Here is a 16,101-nt window from a genome sequence, read left to right on the forward strand (position 1 = left end):
TTTATAACTCCTTTTAGATTTTCACCTTTTATATCCTTTATATATAGTGTATATTTTTAAATTTTTTATACTGTTATGCTTCTTTTTAATGACTGTATCCCACCCCCTTTTGCTGGTCTATAACCATAATAAATATTGATTTGATTTGATGTCAAAATAAAGAGCATTAGTTTAAAGAGGGAAGGCATCTGAGTTGGAAGGAAGAGATATCTATGATACCTCATTACATATGTACCTTTTGAAAACATCTAATTGTGGACATCTTCAATTCATCCTGAGATTCCTTTTCGTCCCTTGGCAGAGACTACATATTAATGCAAAGCAGCTTTATAATCAATGTAATTGTTGAGGACCCAGGACTACACTCACTTAATATAGACTTATTTATTTTCATATCATTATTGGAATATTTATTTATTTGCAATTTCTGTATACTGCGCCACCTTAGTAAATTCTGGATGATGCACAGGAAAAATCATAATGTTATGTAGCAGTCACTGAAAAATAAATCAGTGACTGCCCACAATCCTATTAAAGGCAAAAGGCCTGTTATAATGTCTTTGGGGTCTTTCAAAAGGAATCAGGTGATTCAGAAGATCGTCTTCATGGGGTGTATCTCTGGGGGTATGAGTATTCCAAGGGTGGGAGCTATAAGATCTGGCAACTAGCCCACAATCCTGGACCTCGGGTGGGACTCTCAAAAAGCCTTGTTTGGATGTTTGCAATGGACAGGTATAAACATATTTGGGGAGACAATTCATGATATATCCTGGAGGCACACCACATAGGGCTTTATAGGTAATAACCAGCACTTTAAATTAGGCTGGAAGCATACTGGCAACCAGCAACTTCAGAATGGAACTGATTTTGCTGTAGTTTCTCCAGCTAACAACTTGGCCTCTGAATTCTGAACCAAATGGAGTTTCTGAGTTGTCTTTAAAGGCAACCCTTTGTAGAGTGTACTGCGGTAATCCAATCACATGGTGATCAGGGCATGAGTTACTCTTCCTGGAACAGGTACAGCTGTAACGAGGGCATGAATCCTAGCTAGGCAAAGATCCCCTGACAATGGCTTCCACTTGCTATTTCAGCAGGTACCATAACTCTAGGAGGAACCCCAACTAATGGACCATCTTCTTCAGGGGGAATATGACCCAATCTAGAGCAACCACCATGACTGATATTTCTGGATAGGCTAGATGTCTTTGTACAAACAGCAACTCCATATTGGTAGGTTTTAGTCTAAGCTGTTTCTACCCATCTAGTCCTTAACAGCCTCAAAACACCAATTCAAGACTCCCACGGCAAGTGTGGGCAAGGTGGTGATATACCATAGATTTGGGTGTCAACAGCAGATTGATGATGCCTCACTGCAAAATAACAGATGACTATACCCAGCAGGATCATATGGATCTTTGATAAGACAGGGAAGAAAACTGAGTCCCGCAGCACCCCAGGCTGCAGGAGTCAAGGGCTCAAGTCCTCATCTCCCATGACTACTGATTGGAACTGCCCACTCAAGTAGGAGTGTAAAGCAGTGCCCATGACTATGATTACAGTATCAGTGAAGAACAGACAACAGATATGTCAATGTGGTTTCTTGGATATAAATTTACAATGCAATTTATTTTGGGTAAAAAAGGATGTGGGCAATATAAGCTCTTACCTATAACAGCTTGCATATAGCTTCTTGTCTCTCCTGTACTCCAGATAGATCTCTGCCATCTTTTCTTTGGCTTGAACAAAATAAGTCTGTTCTGGTGTTATATTTCTGAACATAGTTAAAGCTGCTTCAACATCTCCTTGCACAAGAGCTAAGTCTGCATTAGTGATCATGACCCTCAGTTCCTCAGATGTACCAGAAAATTCATTGATAGCATCTTGGAGGATTTTAACAGCTTCATGCTACAAACAAACACACATTTTGTCAAATGCCAGCTTTCACACTGAGGCAAAACTGCAAGTCTCAGATTAAGTTCTTTCAGTTGGTCTGCCAAGCTACTTAGTTAGTTAGTTCATTCATTCATTCGATATAGCCGCCCATCTCGCACAGGTGATTCTGGGCAGCTCACAAAAGTTTCTGTCTGAATTCTGTAGAGGATATTGTAGGAGCATTTTCCAAGGTGCACAATTAGTTCATACACCAAATTAGACAAAAATTATTGCCACTCTTTTATCTCGGTTTATAAATTTATAATTTGAGTCATACCGGTCATAGATGTTAATTACTATATAGTAATCTAATTTTAATATTGACTTGCTTTAGTACTGACTTACAATGTTAAATGTTTAAGATTTGCAGATTTAAATAACTGTTACTTTGAAATTTTGTAACAAATTTTATGTTGCTTGTAAATCTTTCTTATTTTGCCTTTTCTTTTTCTTTTGTCTTTTCTTTGACTGTATTTGTAAAATTAATAAATTATTATAACAGAAAATAGAAAAACAATTGGTTCACACAGAGCACCAGCCATATTTATTGCTCTTTATATTCCCCTAAGCTCTATGTTGCAAACAAATATAGCAGTAAGCGGTCTACCTGACAAATCTATTTACTAATAACCCTATTGAGACTATTCTGGCCCCCTCGTTACTCTTCCAGTCGCTCTCCACAAACTAAAGGGAGAAATTTTGAAGCAGGTTATCTTCTCCACTTGGATTGTCCTATGCAAGTTCTTCATCAGGTTCTAAATGAGAAGTAGTAGAACTTTCAGAAGTAGAAAAGGCTACTATTCTTCTAACTCATGGAGGGTAATCTTCATCCTTGCTTTTTCCCTTTGTATACTACATCCAATCAAAACGTGCAAAGAACCCATTGGGATTCTTCTGATCACAGTCTGAAAAGCACTGTGGTATATTCTTGGCAATATTGCTAGCATGCAAGGAGGACAAGAGCCAATGTATTGCCATATTTTATTCCAAACTCATGAAAATGCACCTTTCATTCTAGGGTGGTTCATGAACTTGGCTATGCTTTCAGGCCATTCTACAGCATCTGCTGACAAAGTTTGCCATTATGCTGGAGACAGTTTGAAAATCTTCCAAATAACCTTCCTTCTGAAGAGATGGGGGAAACTTCCATCTCTTTTAAATGAATGTATCATGGGGAATCCAAGAGGTAAATATAGACTATAGAGGCTTCTTAGCTGGGTGGCCAAGAACTTTTCTTTTCTGTTCATGCCCTTTCAATTTAAAATTCCTCCTCACCACAACATTTGGAAAAGCGTCTTTTGAAAGCTACAAAGCTTCCAACTACATGAAGAAAGATCAAACTTTCTTAGTTCAGAGAAGAATAAGGAACTGTCACTTCCAGCCTTTCCTTGGATGGGTTTGGGCATTCTTTGACCAAATTGTACATAACCTGATTACTATTACTTGCACTGGCTTTTAAAGAAACTAATAAGAAACTAATTTCAAACCATGCTTTATGAAGTTGACTTCTTTGAAACTAACCACATTTTGCCAGATTTAATTGTGCTTAAGCATAAGTTCCCTCCTCCATGTGAGAAGGCAACAGCATGAGCCTCTAGGAAAGCTAGGTTTATTCACATTTCATTAAACCACCATTCAGGGCAGTGTCCATATGCATCCTGTTGGTCACTGCTATCAGGATACTGAGTAATCCTTTAAAGATTTTAAAACTATAAATGTGGTAACATCTCTCTGAAGTTTGTTCACTATGCTAAAGGATTAAATGCATTCATAACATTGCCATACCTGTTCGCCATTCAAACGATGAGCCTCTACCAGTTCCAGGTAGAGAGAGACACGATCACGCCCATCAATTTCAATCCGTTTTGTTTTTGATTTAGAGGAAGGTGCACTTGTTCTCATCCCTGGCAAATTCATTGCCATCTGTAATGTTTTAATGGCTTCTGCTACTTCACCCATCTTTATCTGGGCTTGAGCTTTTATTAAGTGGTACACAGGATGTTCCCTAATCTAATGAAAAGTAATTTGAATAAATAATAGGTATCTGTATTCTCTTCTGTCCTCCACAAAAAAAACATTTAAAAAACATTGAAAATCAACTATGTGTTACTCAGATATTTAAGAACATTCTTTGAGCAATTAGAAATAGTACCGTATAATTGCTAAGCTTTATAAAAGATTACCAGAAGCTCTGCCTTCAAATCATACAAGGATGGTGGTGATGGAACTTTGATTATTTTGAAAATCAGAGTGCAGAGTACATTGGAGAGGAAAAATATACTATTAATTACTGTAACACAAAAATCAGGATCTTTACTAAAAGGCAGGTTAGTTATGCCCGCTGCTGGAAAATAAACATCTATGGAACAAACTATGGCCTTCAAATATCTAGGAATTACCTTCCAAGCCTCTGCTTCTGGGAGGCAACAAGTAACAACCAACACAATTCTGCTATAAACTTCTGATGACCCTTTATGGGTTGCAGACCTGCATTTATCAAGACTTAAGATCTCTCAAAGTTGTCTGATCCAAACTTGTTAGATCAATACTATGAGCTCCTCTATGTGTATCTAGTGTTTTGCTATATCTAGCTAGCTTCTCTTGTGGCCAGTATGAAGCTCTGTCAGATTCTGGTCTGAACTGATCTTTAGTTAGGAATTGTTCGCCTCCTTGACACTATTGGATAGTTGTAAATCAGCAGAGAAAAAAGGAATTGAATTAGACCTTAGAAGCTATAGTCTATCACCCATGGTGTCATAGGGCAAGGAAGGAGCCAATTTGGGGGCATTAAAAGGCTAATTAACAATTCTATGACAATGTTTTGATATTCTGATAATCTGCAATCACAACTGCACTCCCAAATAATAAACATAAATACTTCAGGTACCCAGTTTAGATGATAGTCAAGTATGCTATGAAAGTAGAGTTTCAGTATAACCTAATCCAACTTGCCTCAAAGTTGTAACTTAGAGAGAGCTCTAGGGACTGAGAGCAGAGTTGGAAGTTGTTTTGCAATAGATGAACTTGAGCCATCAGGAGATGAGCCTCTGCGTAGGAAGGATTCTGCTCCAGACAGTGTTGTAAGATTCTCTCAGATGCTTCACAGTTCCCTGAGCAGGTTAAACAAATAAAACACTGTAGGTAGCTAAATTAAACCCTTCATCTTCAAAATTTATTTTAGGGGAGCATCTGTAAACTGATTTTCCCCTTGACTCTATATGCTTCTTCATGCCCCTCATCCCCTACCAGCCAATAAATGAATGTTTCCATTTATTTCAACAAATAAATGGAAACAAATGGAAACAAAATCTTCATTATTTTCAAAATTATAGAAACAATGAAATAATACAATATGAGAAGCCACTGACACTATATTGTTTCTTGACTTACACATTCATGGTCTGGCAACTAAATTTTTAAATTTTATTTTTAAAATGTCAAGGGCTGCAGTAGGCAGAGCAAGGGGGAGAACTGGATAGGACTGGGTTACCTTAGTGGTTAGGGCTAGGATTTTTCCTGCAAAGAAGTTTCTTTTTCGTTCTTCCCAACCCAACAGAAGGTTGGAAAGAAATTACTTAAAGGAGGTCAAGTCTCTGTCAACAGAGTGACTTTTTAAAAATGAAACAGAGCAGGACCAAATTTGGTCAGGTGGGCAGGGAGAGAAGCCAGGAAAAGAAAGACCAAGCTTGAAAGTGGTTAGATCTGGCTGGGGGTTGTTGCGAAAAAAAAATCTGGAGAAACATTCTCCAGTTGGGCAGTAGTCTGGAATATTAATTAGAGCTTCACACACAGAGCCAACACATATGCACACACCCTAAGTAGTCCGTGAGAAGAAAATGCATGCAATATATACACAAATGCAAACATTACTTTGTTGCACAAGAAAAAGCCAACCACTCCTACGGCCATTTCTGGTAACAGGAATGGACAGAATCCCAGAAGCCATGTTCTTCATCCTTTCCTTACTTTGTTTCCTGTCCAGGTGATTAAATACTGTAAGCCTACAGCAAGGCCAAAGTCATTTTTAGTTTATTTCCAACCTAAAATTACCATTTTCAGATTACAGTGTGATTTACAGTAGAAACCTCTGAATTTTAGCAATATATTCTTCAGAAATCCTGTCTGGGGAAGAATGTAGACTGCACTTTACCCACTCCTCACATATAGAAATGCTTTCTGAAACTGAGAGCATAATTTGAAAGAAAAAAATGTGTCCTTAAAGAAATCATTACCTGATAAATATTTCACCTTTGCAACCAAGTAGGCAGCTTGTAAAAGACCAGGAACTGTTTTCATCACAGTTTCAAGGACTGATGCACAAGGTCTGAGAAGTGGTGAAGGAGGCTGTCCTGGGCTTGCAGGCTAAACGTTAACAAAATAGACTTCATGATTAAACATTACTCTATTCCAACATGATTTAACACATTCATTTGACCTGAGAAGTAAAATCCAATGTGCATTTTACCCTGCCTGTTCTCTGGATCTCTCAACATGTAACATTGGCATTTTTGAGTCCATCCGTAGTTGACGTCTAAGATGCTAAGGCAGTGTTTCTCAACCTTGGCAGCTTGATGATGTGTGGACTTGAACTCCCAGAATTCCCCAGCCAGCCATGCTGGCTGGGGAATTCTGGGAGTTGAAGTCCACACATCGTCAAGCTGCCAAGGTTGAGAAACACTGTGCTAAGGCAAGAGAGCGATACATGGATAGATCAGCTTTTGTCCTCCTGACTGCCTCAGAAGGAAGCACTCCAGACTCCAAAGATACCATTAACAACAGAAAACATTCCAAGGACAGATTAACTCAAAAGGAGCTCTAGGAAACAAATCTTCAGTAGCTAGGCTAGGATCAGGTTCCTTGCAAAATTCTGAATGGGATTTTTCACCTAACAGACTTATTTGACCTAATTTAGGCTACACCAGCTTTTCATGACCGCTAAATATGTTGAGATTATAGCTCCCAGAATTATTAGGCAGAGTAATTTTTCAAACAACTAAACTAAACTTCTGGTAGGAACTATTAGAAGAAAGGGATGTCAGAAAGAGAGTATGACAAAAACAGAAAATGAGTGACCTATCTCACTTTTAGCTTTGGTCCCAAACAGAAAAAAGTCTGCCTATCCATTGTATATTATATCTAATTTGGGTCATAACAATCTTCTTATTCAATTTTTTTTTTAAACCAAAAGGGGTGAAAAATATTTTCAGTAGTTAAAGGTCAAGTCTCCTCAACAACTGAGCTTGTATCTTGTCATTTGTCTTGATAAGAATATAGAGGTATTAGCAGTATCTTCTTCCCTTTCAAACGTTAGTCCGCTATAAACCAGCATTTACTTCCTACACATGGCAAATAACTGTTAAGACTGAAAAGCAAAACATTATATATTTTTTCTTATTTTAGAAAGATAAGAACTTTTGTATCTTACCTGACCTGGGCAAAAATTAAGATACTCCTTAATAATTTCTATCAAAAAATCAGGATTTAATTTTTCAAAATATTCTACACCAAGAGGTAAACCTTGGAGAGAAGAAAAGTGGGCATCAAGTACATCATTCAATAAAGTAATAACTTCTTCTTGTCTTTTATTTTTCTTCATAGCCAATACTGCACGTAAATAAGACAGCTCCTACAAAACAATTTTTAAAAAATGTATAAGAATATTTTCTATTCCATCAGGTTTGGGAAACTGTCTGAAAACTGGCTCTCACTTGAGGTGAGATTAAATGAAAGAGACAGAAGTAAAGTCTGGTTCTCTCCCTGGCCACAGAAAGTCAACAGGGCAGTAGATATGGCAGAGCAACTGCCACAGAGTTGTCATCCCACCACAACCACTAAATTTATTCTGAAGTCATAATTCTGCAATTGATTTGCTTTTGTGAGAGCAATCACAGCAAATCCTCTCCTTGTATATGCTTCTTTAAAATATAAGAGTACCTCTTAATTAACTGAATCAGGAAATGTGTTATGTTTTACATTTCTTTCATAAGATTCAACTCTATTCCAATTCACTATCATCAAAATATATTGGAATCAATTAAACACATTGACTTCCCCCTGCAAAGCTCTGATATGGAAATTAGAATCTTCTACCCTCTTACTACCAAATTTCAGCTCTCTGTTTTGCTACTACTATTTGGTGGCAAACTTTTATCTTACACAATGTACAAACATTTACAAAAGATTTTTATTTAAGATTTTGAAAGGTATTTTTTTGGTGGGGGGATTTATATTTGTTTTGCCCTGATTCTTCCCATTTTTGGTCCTGGCTCTACCAACCGTTTACAATCTCCTCTCCTTGCATGCCATCCAAAACCCAAATATAGTCTGAGACATGGCAAAAGTCACTCAACTGTGAATCACATTAACAAGATGGTCTTCATTCTCAATGCTCTATATACACGCTCAAGACCACCACCACCATGCTCATCACTACCACCATCTTCATCCTGTGTCATGAAACCCAAGAGCTGGACATTGTAGGGACATGAAAATAGAACTAGATTCTTGAGTAAGAAACCTTGGTCCATGTAAGTATTCTAAGACAGAGGTCATCAGATCCGCATTAACAACATGGATTAGAATCAAATCATTTTTGGAAAATAACATTCTCATCTTACTGCTGATTTTCCAATAGACTGCTGGACTTCATTCAGGAACTCCAACTGCTGCTCTACATCATCTAACTTTCCTTCCATTAACTGGCTTCGGATAATTCCTATAATGCAAAAGCGTTTCATTTCAGCTTTATTCTACAAAACGTCTTCAGGGTTCAGGTCCAATTTCATAGATTACAGAAGAGGCCATTAATCTTTTCTATCAAGAGCTGCATGCGGGCAGGAGGTAGGGCCAAAGCTATCAATAAAAAGGGCACCACCTCCACTGCTTTGGGGGAGAGATGGTCATTCTTGCCAAAGCCCTGAATCTGAATTTGCAGTAGGCAAATTCAGCTAAAGGTTACATGAAGCTATGAAAATGGAATAGCGACTCAAAAAAAAGAAAAAAACAAAAACCTGGAAAAGATCAAGTTCTCTCTCTCTCTGCGTATTCCACCATATCAATTACTTGTAAAAAGCCATACCTGTCAGTGCAGGAACACTTGTCTCATCAAGAGCCATAGCAGTTTTGTAGCATTTTACAGCCTCTTTAATTTTTCCTTGAAAAAGCATCTGGTAGCCCAGCTCTGTAGCAATATCTGCATTCTGAGGAGCTAAGCTGAAAGCTCTTTCCACCAACATCTGGGTCAGCTGCAGGATGTGTGGATTGCGGCCACACTATAGTTAAAAACACACACGCACACTCAGCATTTCCATTATAAATGCTTTTCGTTTTGAAAAACTGTATCAGAAGTAATCACAATATTAATTTAAAAATGACAATCTTAAGCATCAAACACTGGTATAATCGTAACTTAACTATGCCCGTCATTGTGCGCATCTTTGGCCTGGTGGAAGAAACTCTCCGCAAGCAAGCTGTCCACAATTTTATTAAATCCTGTTACCCCCTACTCTGACAGTAACATATCAGAAAGAGAACATGGAAGTATCTGAAGGAAGAAATGAATGTGTTCTGTTTCCAGGCATGCTTATTTCAGCCATGCCCTTTGCTAGCATGCAGCACCCAACAAATTATTCCTGAGAAAATGCATTCCCTGACAGAACAAGACTGCCCAATTTATAAAGTCATCTGGAAAATATTCCTTGCATTAATAAATATGACTGAAAATCTGGTTTTCCAGTTTTGCTACCAATACTGGGCAACCGAAATCCAGAATAAAGGCCAGGAAAGGTGTCTCCCCAGTTAAAGTCCATGAGCTACTCTGCCTCAACCATCTCCATCTCTGACTGCTGTCTGCTTCTGGCAAATGCTCTGAGCACAGCCTCCACTTTTACACCACTACACATCTCACATTTTACTCAGAATCAGTAATAAGTGAATCTCTTGCCATAGGTAGCTAACCAATACAAATAAAGAGAGAAAGGAGAGGTGACCATAGGAAGCCATTAGAGGAAGAAAACTGTTCACTGTTCTTCATGTTCACAGTAATGATGGAAATGCTGAACAAGTGCTTCCTTAACTTTACATTCCAAACAATGCTTTTAATAGAAGAGAATATCTGTAGCTCAGGGTTGAACTGTGGAGTCCTTGGTGCTCTCTGAGCTTGGTTGTTTGCTTGCAGACGTTTCATCACCCAACTAAGTAACACCATCAGCACAAGTGAGTTGGGAATTTGCTGCCTCTTTATATGCAATAGCTTGCCCTGCCAGTGCTGGTGGAGGTGTGGTTTCTCCATGGTAGTTCCTTGATTAGGGGATTGTTCTCTGCTTGACTCCACAAACAACGCTTTTCCAATTACAGTAATTTAGCATTTCCTGAAGCATGCCTGGGCTCTGTTAAATAGATTTATCAGTATACAGCAGAACTGGAGAATCTCTGGTTCTCCCAAGACTGCTGAACTAAACTCCCAGTAGTCCTAGTTGACATTGCCAGTAGTAACCAATGTTGGGAGTTGTATCTGGATGGCCATAAGTGTCCCCTTAGAGAGCCAACATGGTATAAGGTTGAAAGTGCTAGGCTAGCTCTAGTCTTCCTTTAACCATGGAGACTCACTGGGTGACTTTGGGCCTCAGTCTCTCAACCAATCAACCTCACAGGAATGTTGTTGTTGGTATTTAAGTCTAAATAATAACAACTGTTTTTCACATGACGCTCAAAAGGCACAAGCCCAACCTATATTGGTGCTTTCTATGAAAGGCAAAGTTAGCATTATGTACACAGAGTGCTTACCTGCTTATATATGAGGGTCAATGAATCAGTCATTACCTACATTTACATTTTAGCAATTAAAATTTTTTTCTACTTACCGTTCTGCTAAAAACCAAGGCTATCTTACAGAAAAGCTGAGGATTATGTGGTTCCAACTGATCCAAAGCACTAATCAGATCTTTCAGCTTGGATGAAGCCTAGGACAAACAAAATATACTGGTCTTATTATTGTGGGGTAAGGGGTAGGGAGCGAACGGTGGCATTTAGGAGATCTGGATATAGAGGCATCTAGAATGTAGAACCAGTGCCAGCAACCAATATTTACATGAACCTATTCTGAAATAATTTTAGCAATGTAAGCCAATATAGGTATCTTAGTATACCAGTACTTAATGATTTCTGAGAGAGCAGCACTGTACTACAGAATTTATGTATGTTTTAAATAAAATGTCCCATAACCATTCATCTACAGACTTTGCATGCAGGCTAAGCAGTGAATGGCTATACATTGAAAGCCTGGATTTCTGTGTGAGATTTACAAGATCTTTTTAAGCCAAATTCCATCATGGCACTGAAGGCGACTGTGAGCAGACCCTGTTAGAGTCCTCTTTTCTCCAACCCAAAGTCCATAAATACAAGAAAGCCAGATGTTTGTACATAGCTCTTCATGTACATTCTTGGGGACCCAGTCTTCTTAACAGAAATGTCACAGGTTGTTTAAACATCAGTTTAAGTCTGCGAGGCTCCTACAACTATCTCTTCATGCTGTGTGTCTCTCCCCTTTGGGAGAGCTAATGGGTGGATGAAATCAAGTAGCTTGCAGGGAACACCATCCATTACTTCTCTCCTTGAGGGTTAAAAATCCGGCATCTAGGGAATTTGGCAAATTTTCTGTTATGAAAAAGCTTTCCTGGGAAACATTCATTAGGCCCTAAGTACACTACAACAAGCTGGGTACAAAAACCTTATATTAAAAACATGCAAATGTAGGCTATAAAATCATGTTTGCTTTTTCTAAACAAACAACAACAAAAGTAAAATGAGCAGCAGACAGAAATAGTGCCTAACTAGTTCAGGCAATAAAAGAGACCAGATTTCTGCTTAATGCTAGCAACGTATCAACTATCAGAATCAAAGCAATCTTTTTCTGATGCAACCATATTGTAAGACATTATTATAGAGTATAATGTACTGAAAGAAGTCCTACTCTAGTAAGAGTTTTCAAATGATTTCCCTCAAGTGAAAATTAAATGGAGGCGAACACCCAGATAAGCAGTCAACATACGCTAATCAAGGAACTACCAGAAGAGCAAAGCAGAACCCCCACCCCCACCAGCACTGGCAAGGCAGGCCACAGCAGATAAATAGAGAGCAAACCTCATCCCATTTTAGCACTGAAGATGTTACCTAGCCGGGAAATGAAACGCTTGCAAGAAAAGAACCAAGCTCAGAGAACCCCAAGGACCCCACTGAAAATTAAATATACAGCAGTGCTGTATAGTGGTTTTGTATCTATATCTATATCTATATATTTCTATACACACACACACACACACAGAGTGTATATATACATACTGTATATAGAGATACAGTGGTTCTCCACACAAGTCCTAAAACTAGATAAAGAGAAGCTAATTAAACAAATGAGTCAAAAACATTATACTTGTTCACTTACTGAGTGAGGAAAATGATTCAAAGCTACATATTTGTGTGTGGCAAAAGTATGTGAACCTTTGTTTTCAATAACTGGTGGAGCCCTAGGACTTGTGTGGAGAACAAATCATGTTTTAGGTCATATTTATGCAGAACTATTGAAAATTCAAAAGGATTCACAAACTTTTAAGCACCATGGTATTTCATTTCTTAAATTATCCTACTTTCTTTTGTACATGTCTAAATAGGTGTTATTCAAACAGTTTTATTCAAACAGTAACAATAACTTAAGGGACCAATCAGTGTTTACGATTAACTTTTGTAGATAACTCTTGCAACAATTCATTTTATTAGGTAGATTCTGACCATTCAAACATGCGTGCATTTATTACAACGAACTATTTTTCCTTGAGTTTATTCTACCCTACATTTTTATAATGCAATAAAAAACTCATTGAAAAATATCAGATTTATAATTAAGAATCCCATTTCCAATATTACAGCTCCCCCAATCCTAACCATCCATATTTTGGTTTAAATCTTATGGAAATATAGAAACACTTTGCAACATGCACAAGTATGAACTGCTCAAGTTTCACATCATAAATAAAGCTGATTCATCAAAATACTTATACCACCATTCTGGTTTGTTTTAACTTGATCTAGCATCTTGTATGAATCCAACAAATCTGGTTTGTAAACCATGGTTTATGACATAGCTGTGCAAATCCAGCCAACAGTTTAATCCATAACTCTTCATTAAACAAACCATGGCTTTCTGCAATGTGTAAAACCAATGTATCTTTGAACCAATCTAAAGTAGACTTTTAAATCTGTATACAAACATTTGTTCGTTATGGTATCAATCACAGACTAAGGGCCCTGTTGACAAAAAATATCATAGAGCCTGAAAAGAAAATGTTTTTGCATCATGTCCAATTGCCACCTTCCATCAGCAGAACAGACCTTACTGGCAGATCAAATTCCTTTTTCTTCTCGCAGCTGCCTGTGCAATGCCCGGATCTGCTCCATCCTGGGGTATCTCCAAATGAGATTTAGGGAGTGCACATTCAAAAGGCCATCTCCTGTTCCACTGGTGGCTGTTTGGTAATATGACACTAGTAGTTTAAATTAGATCCATCCTTTTACTGCATGTAATTCTAAAATATCTATTTCCTGTGTCAGGACTGTAATTCTCAAAAGACATTTACTCCTGAAATTTTCCATCCATTGACCTTAGAAATAAACCCAACGGAACTTAATTCTATATGTACAAGAACAGGATTGCAATATTAATAAAACCATCACCATCATCATCATCTAGAAGGCAATTAGAAGACAAAGAAATTATTTTACAGGGAGGAAAAGCCTGAGTAATTTTTTCCCCATGTCTCTATATAAAACACATCCAACAATGTGGAATTACAAACTGAAGACTCACCTCAGGTATGTTTCCTTCCCTGCACAAATGGTGAACAGCCTCCATTTTTAAAGCATCTAGGTTGAGAGAATCTTTCTGCAACAACCTAAAGCAAAATAAAACAGCACTGAAACGCTTTATTTTTTTAGGTGTTTTCAAGAAAACCTGCTGAACTACAAGACACAGCAGCTACATACAGACTGGCTAATAGCTGAGCACCATTTGGAGGACTTTAAGTTTCCTGTTTCTGTTTTAGGGCAAAGAACTATTTACTTTACTGTTACTTTGTGACACTACTGATGATTGCTTCTGGGGACCAACTTCAGATTAAGTGGAAATTTTGGGAGCTCAGTAAACCTTCTTGAAAATGTAATGTATTACTTGGCATCTTTAGGTCCCCCTCATCTCCAACGTTCAAGACAACTTAGAGAAATGGATACAAAGCTACAGTGTTCACTTTGGCAGCACATTTACTAAAACTGGAACAATACAGAGAAGATTGGCATGGATGGGCACACACAAGCTGCAGTACTTTACGAGAGCAGTAAACTGTTCATCCTTCTTTAGTTCTCATACTATCATACTCCCCCCTCATTATATGAAATTTCAAAGAAGGGAAGAGCTGATGCAGCCATCATTTACCACCACTGTGTGTGTGTGCACAAAAGATGCTTCAACCAAAATAGAAAGTGTTATGGACCTTCACAACTGTGTTTACCCACCATTGATCAAGTACATCCCAACAATTCTGAACCAATGACTGGAAGCAAATGAGTTCCATAAAGCATCATAGGTACTGACTAGCTAGATCAAGATTGGGAAATAAGTAAGTGAAAAACTATTATTCTTTCTTAGACATTTCCCCACTAGTGCTAGCAACATAGCAACATCCAGCCATTGTTGATGGGATATAAAGTTAGTCTTCCTTACTGTCATTTTGGTGGGGGACTATAGAAGAAGTTCTAACTCATCAGTGGAGAAATCAGCTTTGATAATTTGTGTTCTGCAAAGGCACTGCAGCTGAGAAGTTACAACATTTTTAACAGATCTAGACAAGAATAATGACGTTTACTCCACCTCTGGGCAGTCTCAGCTGCCTGTTCCCAGTCCTGCAAAGCCAGCTGTAGCTTCATCTTTTTTGTAAATGCCGGAAGGAAGTGAGGGAAATTGGCAATTATTTGATTCACAGTTTCCAAAGCTCCTGAATAATTCTGACGCATTTCAAAATACTGGGCCTAGTGAAAAATGAAACGATCACTTGGTCACTTCTGTCTTGCCTTTTTTAAAACTTTCCAACCAGAAAGAAGTTTTTCTTAGCCAATTCCCTGGCTAGTGCACACTGGTGGAAAAGCAGTCTTTCGTGATTGTTATTCAGAACCTATACAACATCTGTGATCAGCACGAACACATCCATCTTGCCCTTTATATATAGATTTGGAAGGCGTATATGTACTTATGGGACATCTTCCGCTGAAGGTCATCAATGTCAATGCTTTCATATAAAACAAAGCTTTGTGAGAGAATAGCAGTTTTCCTACAATGTGCTAAGTATAATGTGGCTTCTCTGGGCTGCATTTATGTGATGTGAATCTAGTCAATTGCTGTTTATTCAATAAACTATGGTTAAATAACTCATGCCTTCGTACAGTGCCTGAACCAGTGAGTTTCACAACCAGGATTAAAATGACTTGGAAAGCAGAACCATTCAAAGCAGTAAACATAGCGAGATGCAAGTTTCTAAGTGGAAATTTTTTAAAAATCACAGCAAAGTGATTGTAAACCTACTGATTCAAAATGCAATTTATAGCAAGATTTTTAAAACCGAATACTTTTTTGCCAACATAAATATTTAAAAAGACCTTCAAAGCTTTTTCAGAAGAAATGAAAAGAACTATTTCTTCTCTACAGTTGCAAATGGTAAAACCTTTTATAAAGTCAATTTGACCCCAGCACTTTATGTGCATTGTTCTTCAATTACCTCAGTCATTCCAATGAGTGCAAAATTGACTCCAAATGCATCTTTCTGCTTTTCATGACAGAAAAGCGTATGTCAAAGCAAATAAAAATAATTGATGATGCGATGGCTAAAAGACTTAATCCTGTGAATCAAAGAAGGAATATTGACTTCAGTCAGATTCTTAGAGCCCATATTCACGTCACGCAAAATAAGAACATGAGTGGAGAGAGAGAACAGATAGCATTCTGAATATAAAATAAGGTTGCTTTGATCTGCTTTCCCATCTTTTCTTCCAGTCTTACCCTAGATGGCAATTGCATTAATCTGTGCTGGATCAGTCTGCACCAGCTGCAGAGTTTGTTATTAATTAGCTGCA

At 37.9% G+C, this 16,101-nt stretch overlaps 1 protein-coding gene and 1 pseudogene across 2 annotated transcripts in view; one reads left to right on the forward strand and one right to left on the reverse strand.

Moving 5' to 3' along the window:
• Window positions 1-16,101, reverse strand: part of TTC21B (tetratricopeptide repeat domain 21B) — a 45,461-nt gene that overhangs the window by 23,382 nt on the left and 5,978 nt on the right. Inside the window, exons 1-11 of one of the 2 annotated variants that reach the window (XM_088146692.1) lie at window positions 15,747-15,867; window positions 14,846-15,003; window positions 13,790-13,874; window positions 10,794-10,892; window positions 9,011-9,203; window positions 8,550-8,647; window positions 7,358-7,558; window positions 6,165-6,294; window positions 4,885-5,042; window positions 3,718-3,942; window positions 1,667-1,905 (exon numbers count right to left, since the gene is read on the reverse strand). In XM_088146692.1, coding sequence (XP_088002818.1) covers window positions 1,667-1,905; window positions 3,718-3,942; window positions 4,885-5,042; window positions 6,165-6,294; window positions 7,358-7,558; window positions 8,550-8,647; window positions 9,011-9,203; window positions 10,794-10,892; window positions 13,790-13,874; window positions 14,846-15,003; window positions 15,747-15,755 — 1,595 coding nt within the window. In that variant the 5' untranslated portion in view covers window positions 15,756-15,867. Of the gene's footprint in view, window positions 1-1,666; window positions 1,906-3,717; window positions 3,943-4,884; window positions 5,043-6,164; window positions 6,295-7,357; window positions 7,559-8,549; window positions 8,648-9,010; window positions 9,204-10,793; window positions 10,893-13,789; window positions 13,875-14,845; window positions 15,004-15,746; window positions 15,868-16,101 lie in introns of those variants that run through there. The other variant, XM_007432120.4, reaches the window with a different exon arrangement.
• LOC148215101 (U6 spliceosomal RNA) lies at window positions 14,218-14,276 on the forward strand (annotated as a pseudogene).

The sequence above is a fragment of the Python bivittatus genome, unplaced genomic scaffold (genome assembly GCF_059951505.1).
Source record: "Python bivittatus isolate LINGU-HERP-01145 unplaced genomic scaffold, Pbiv_v1 ctg000480_np1212, whole genome shotgun sequence".
Classification (NCBI taxonomy): domain Eukaryota; kingdom Metazoa; phylum Chordata; class Lepidosauria; order Squamata; family Pythonidae; genus Python; species Python bivittatus.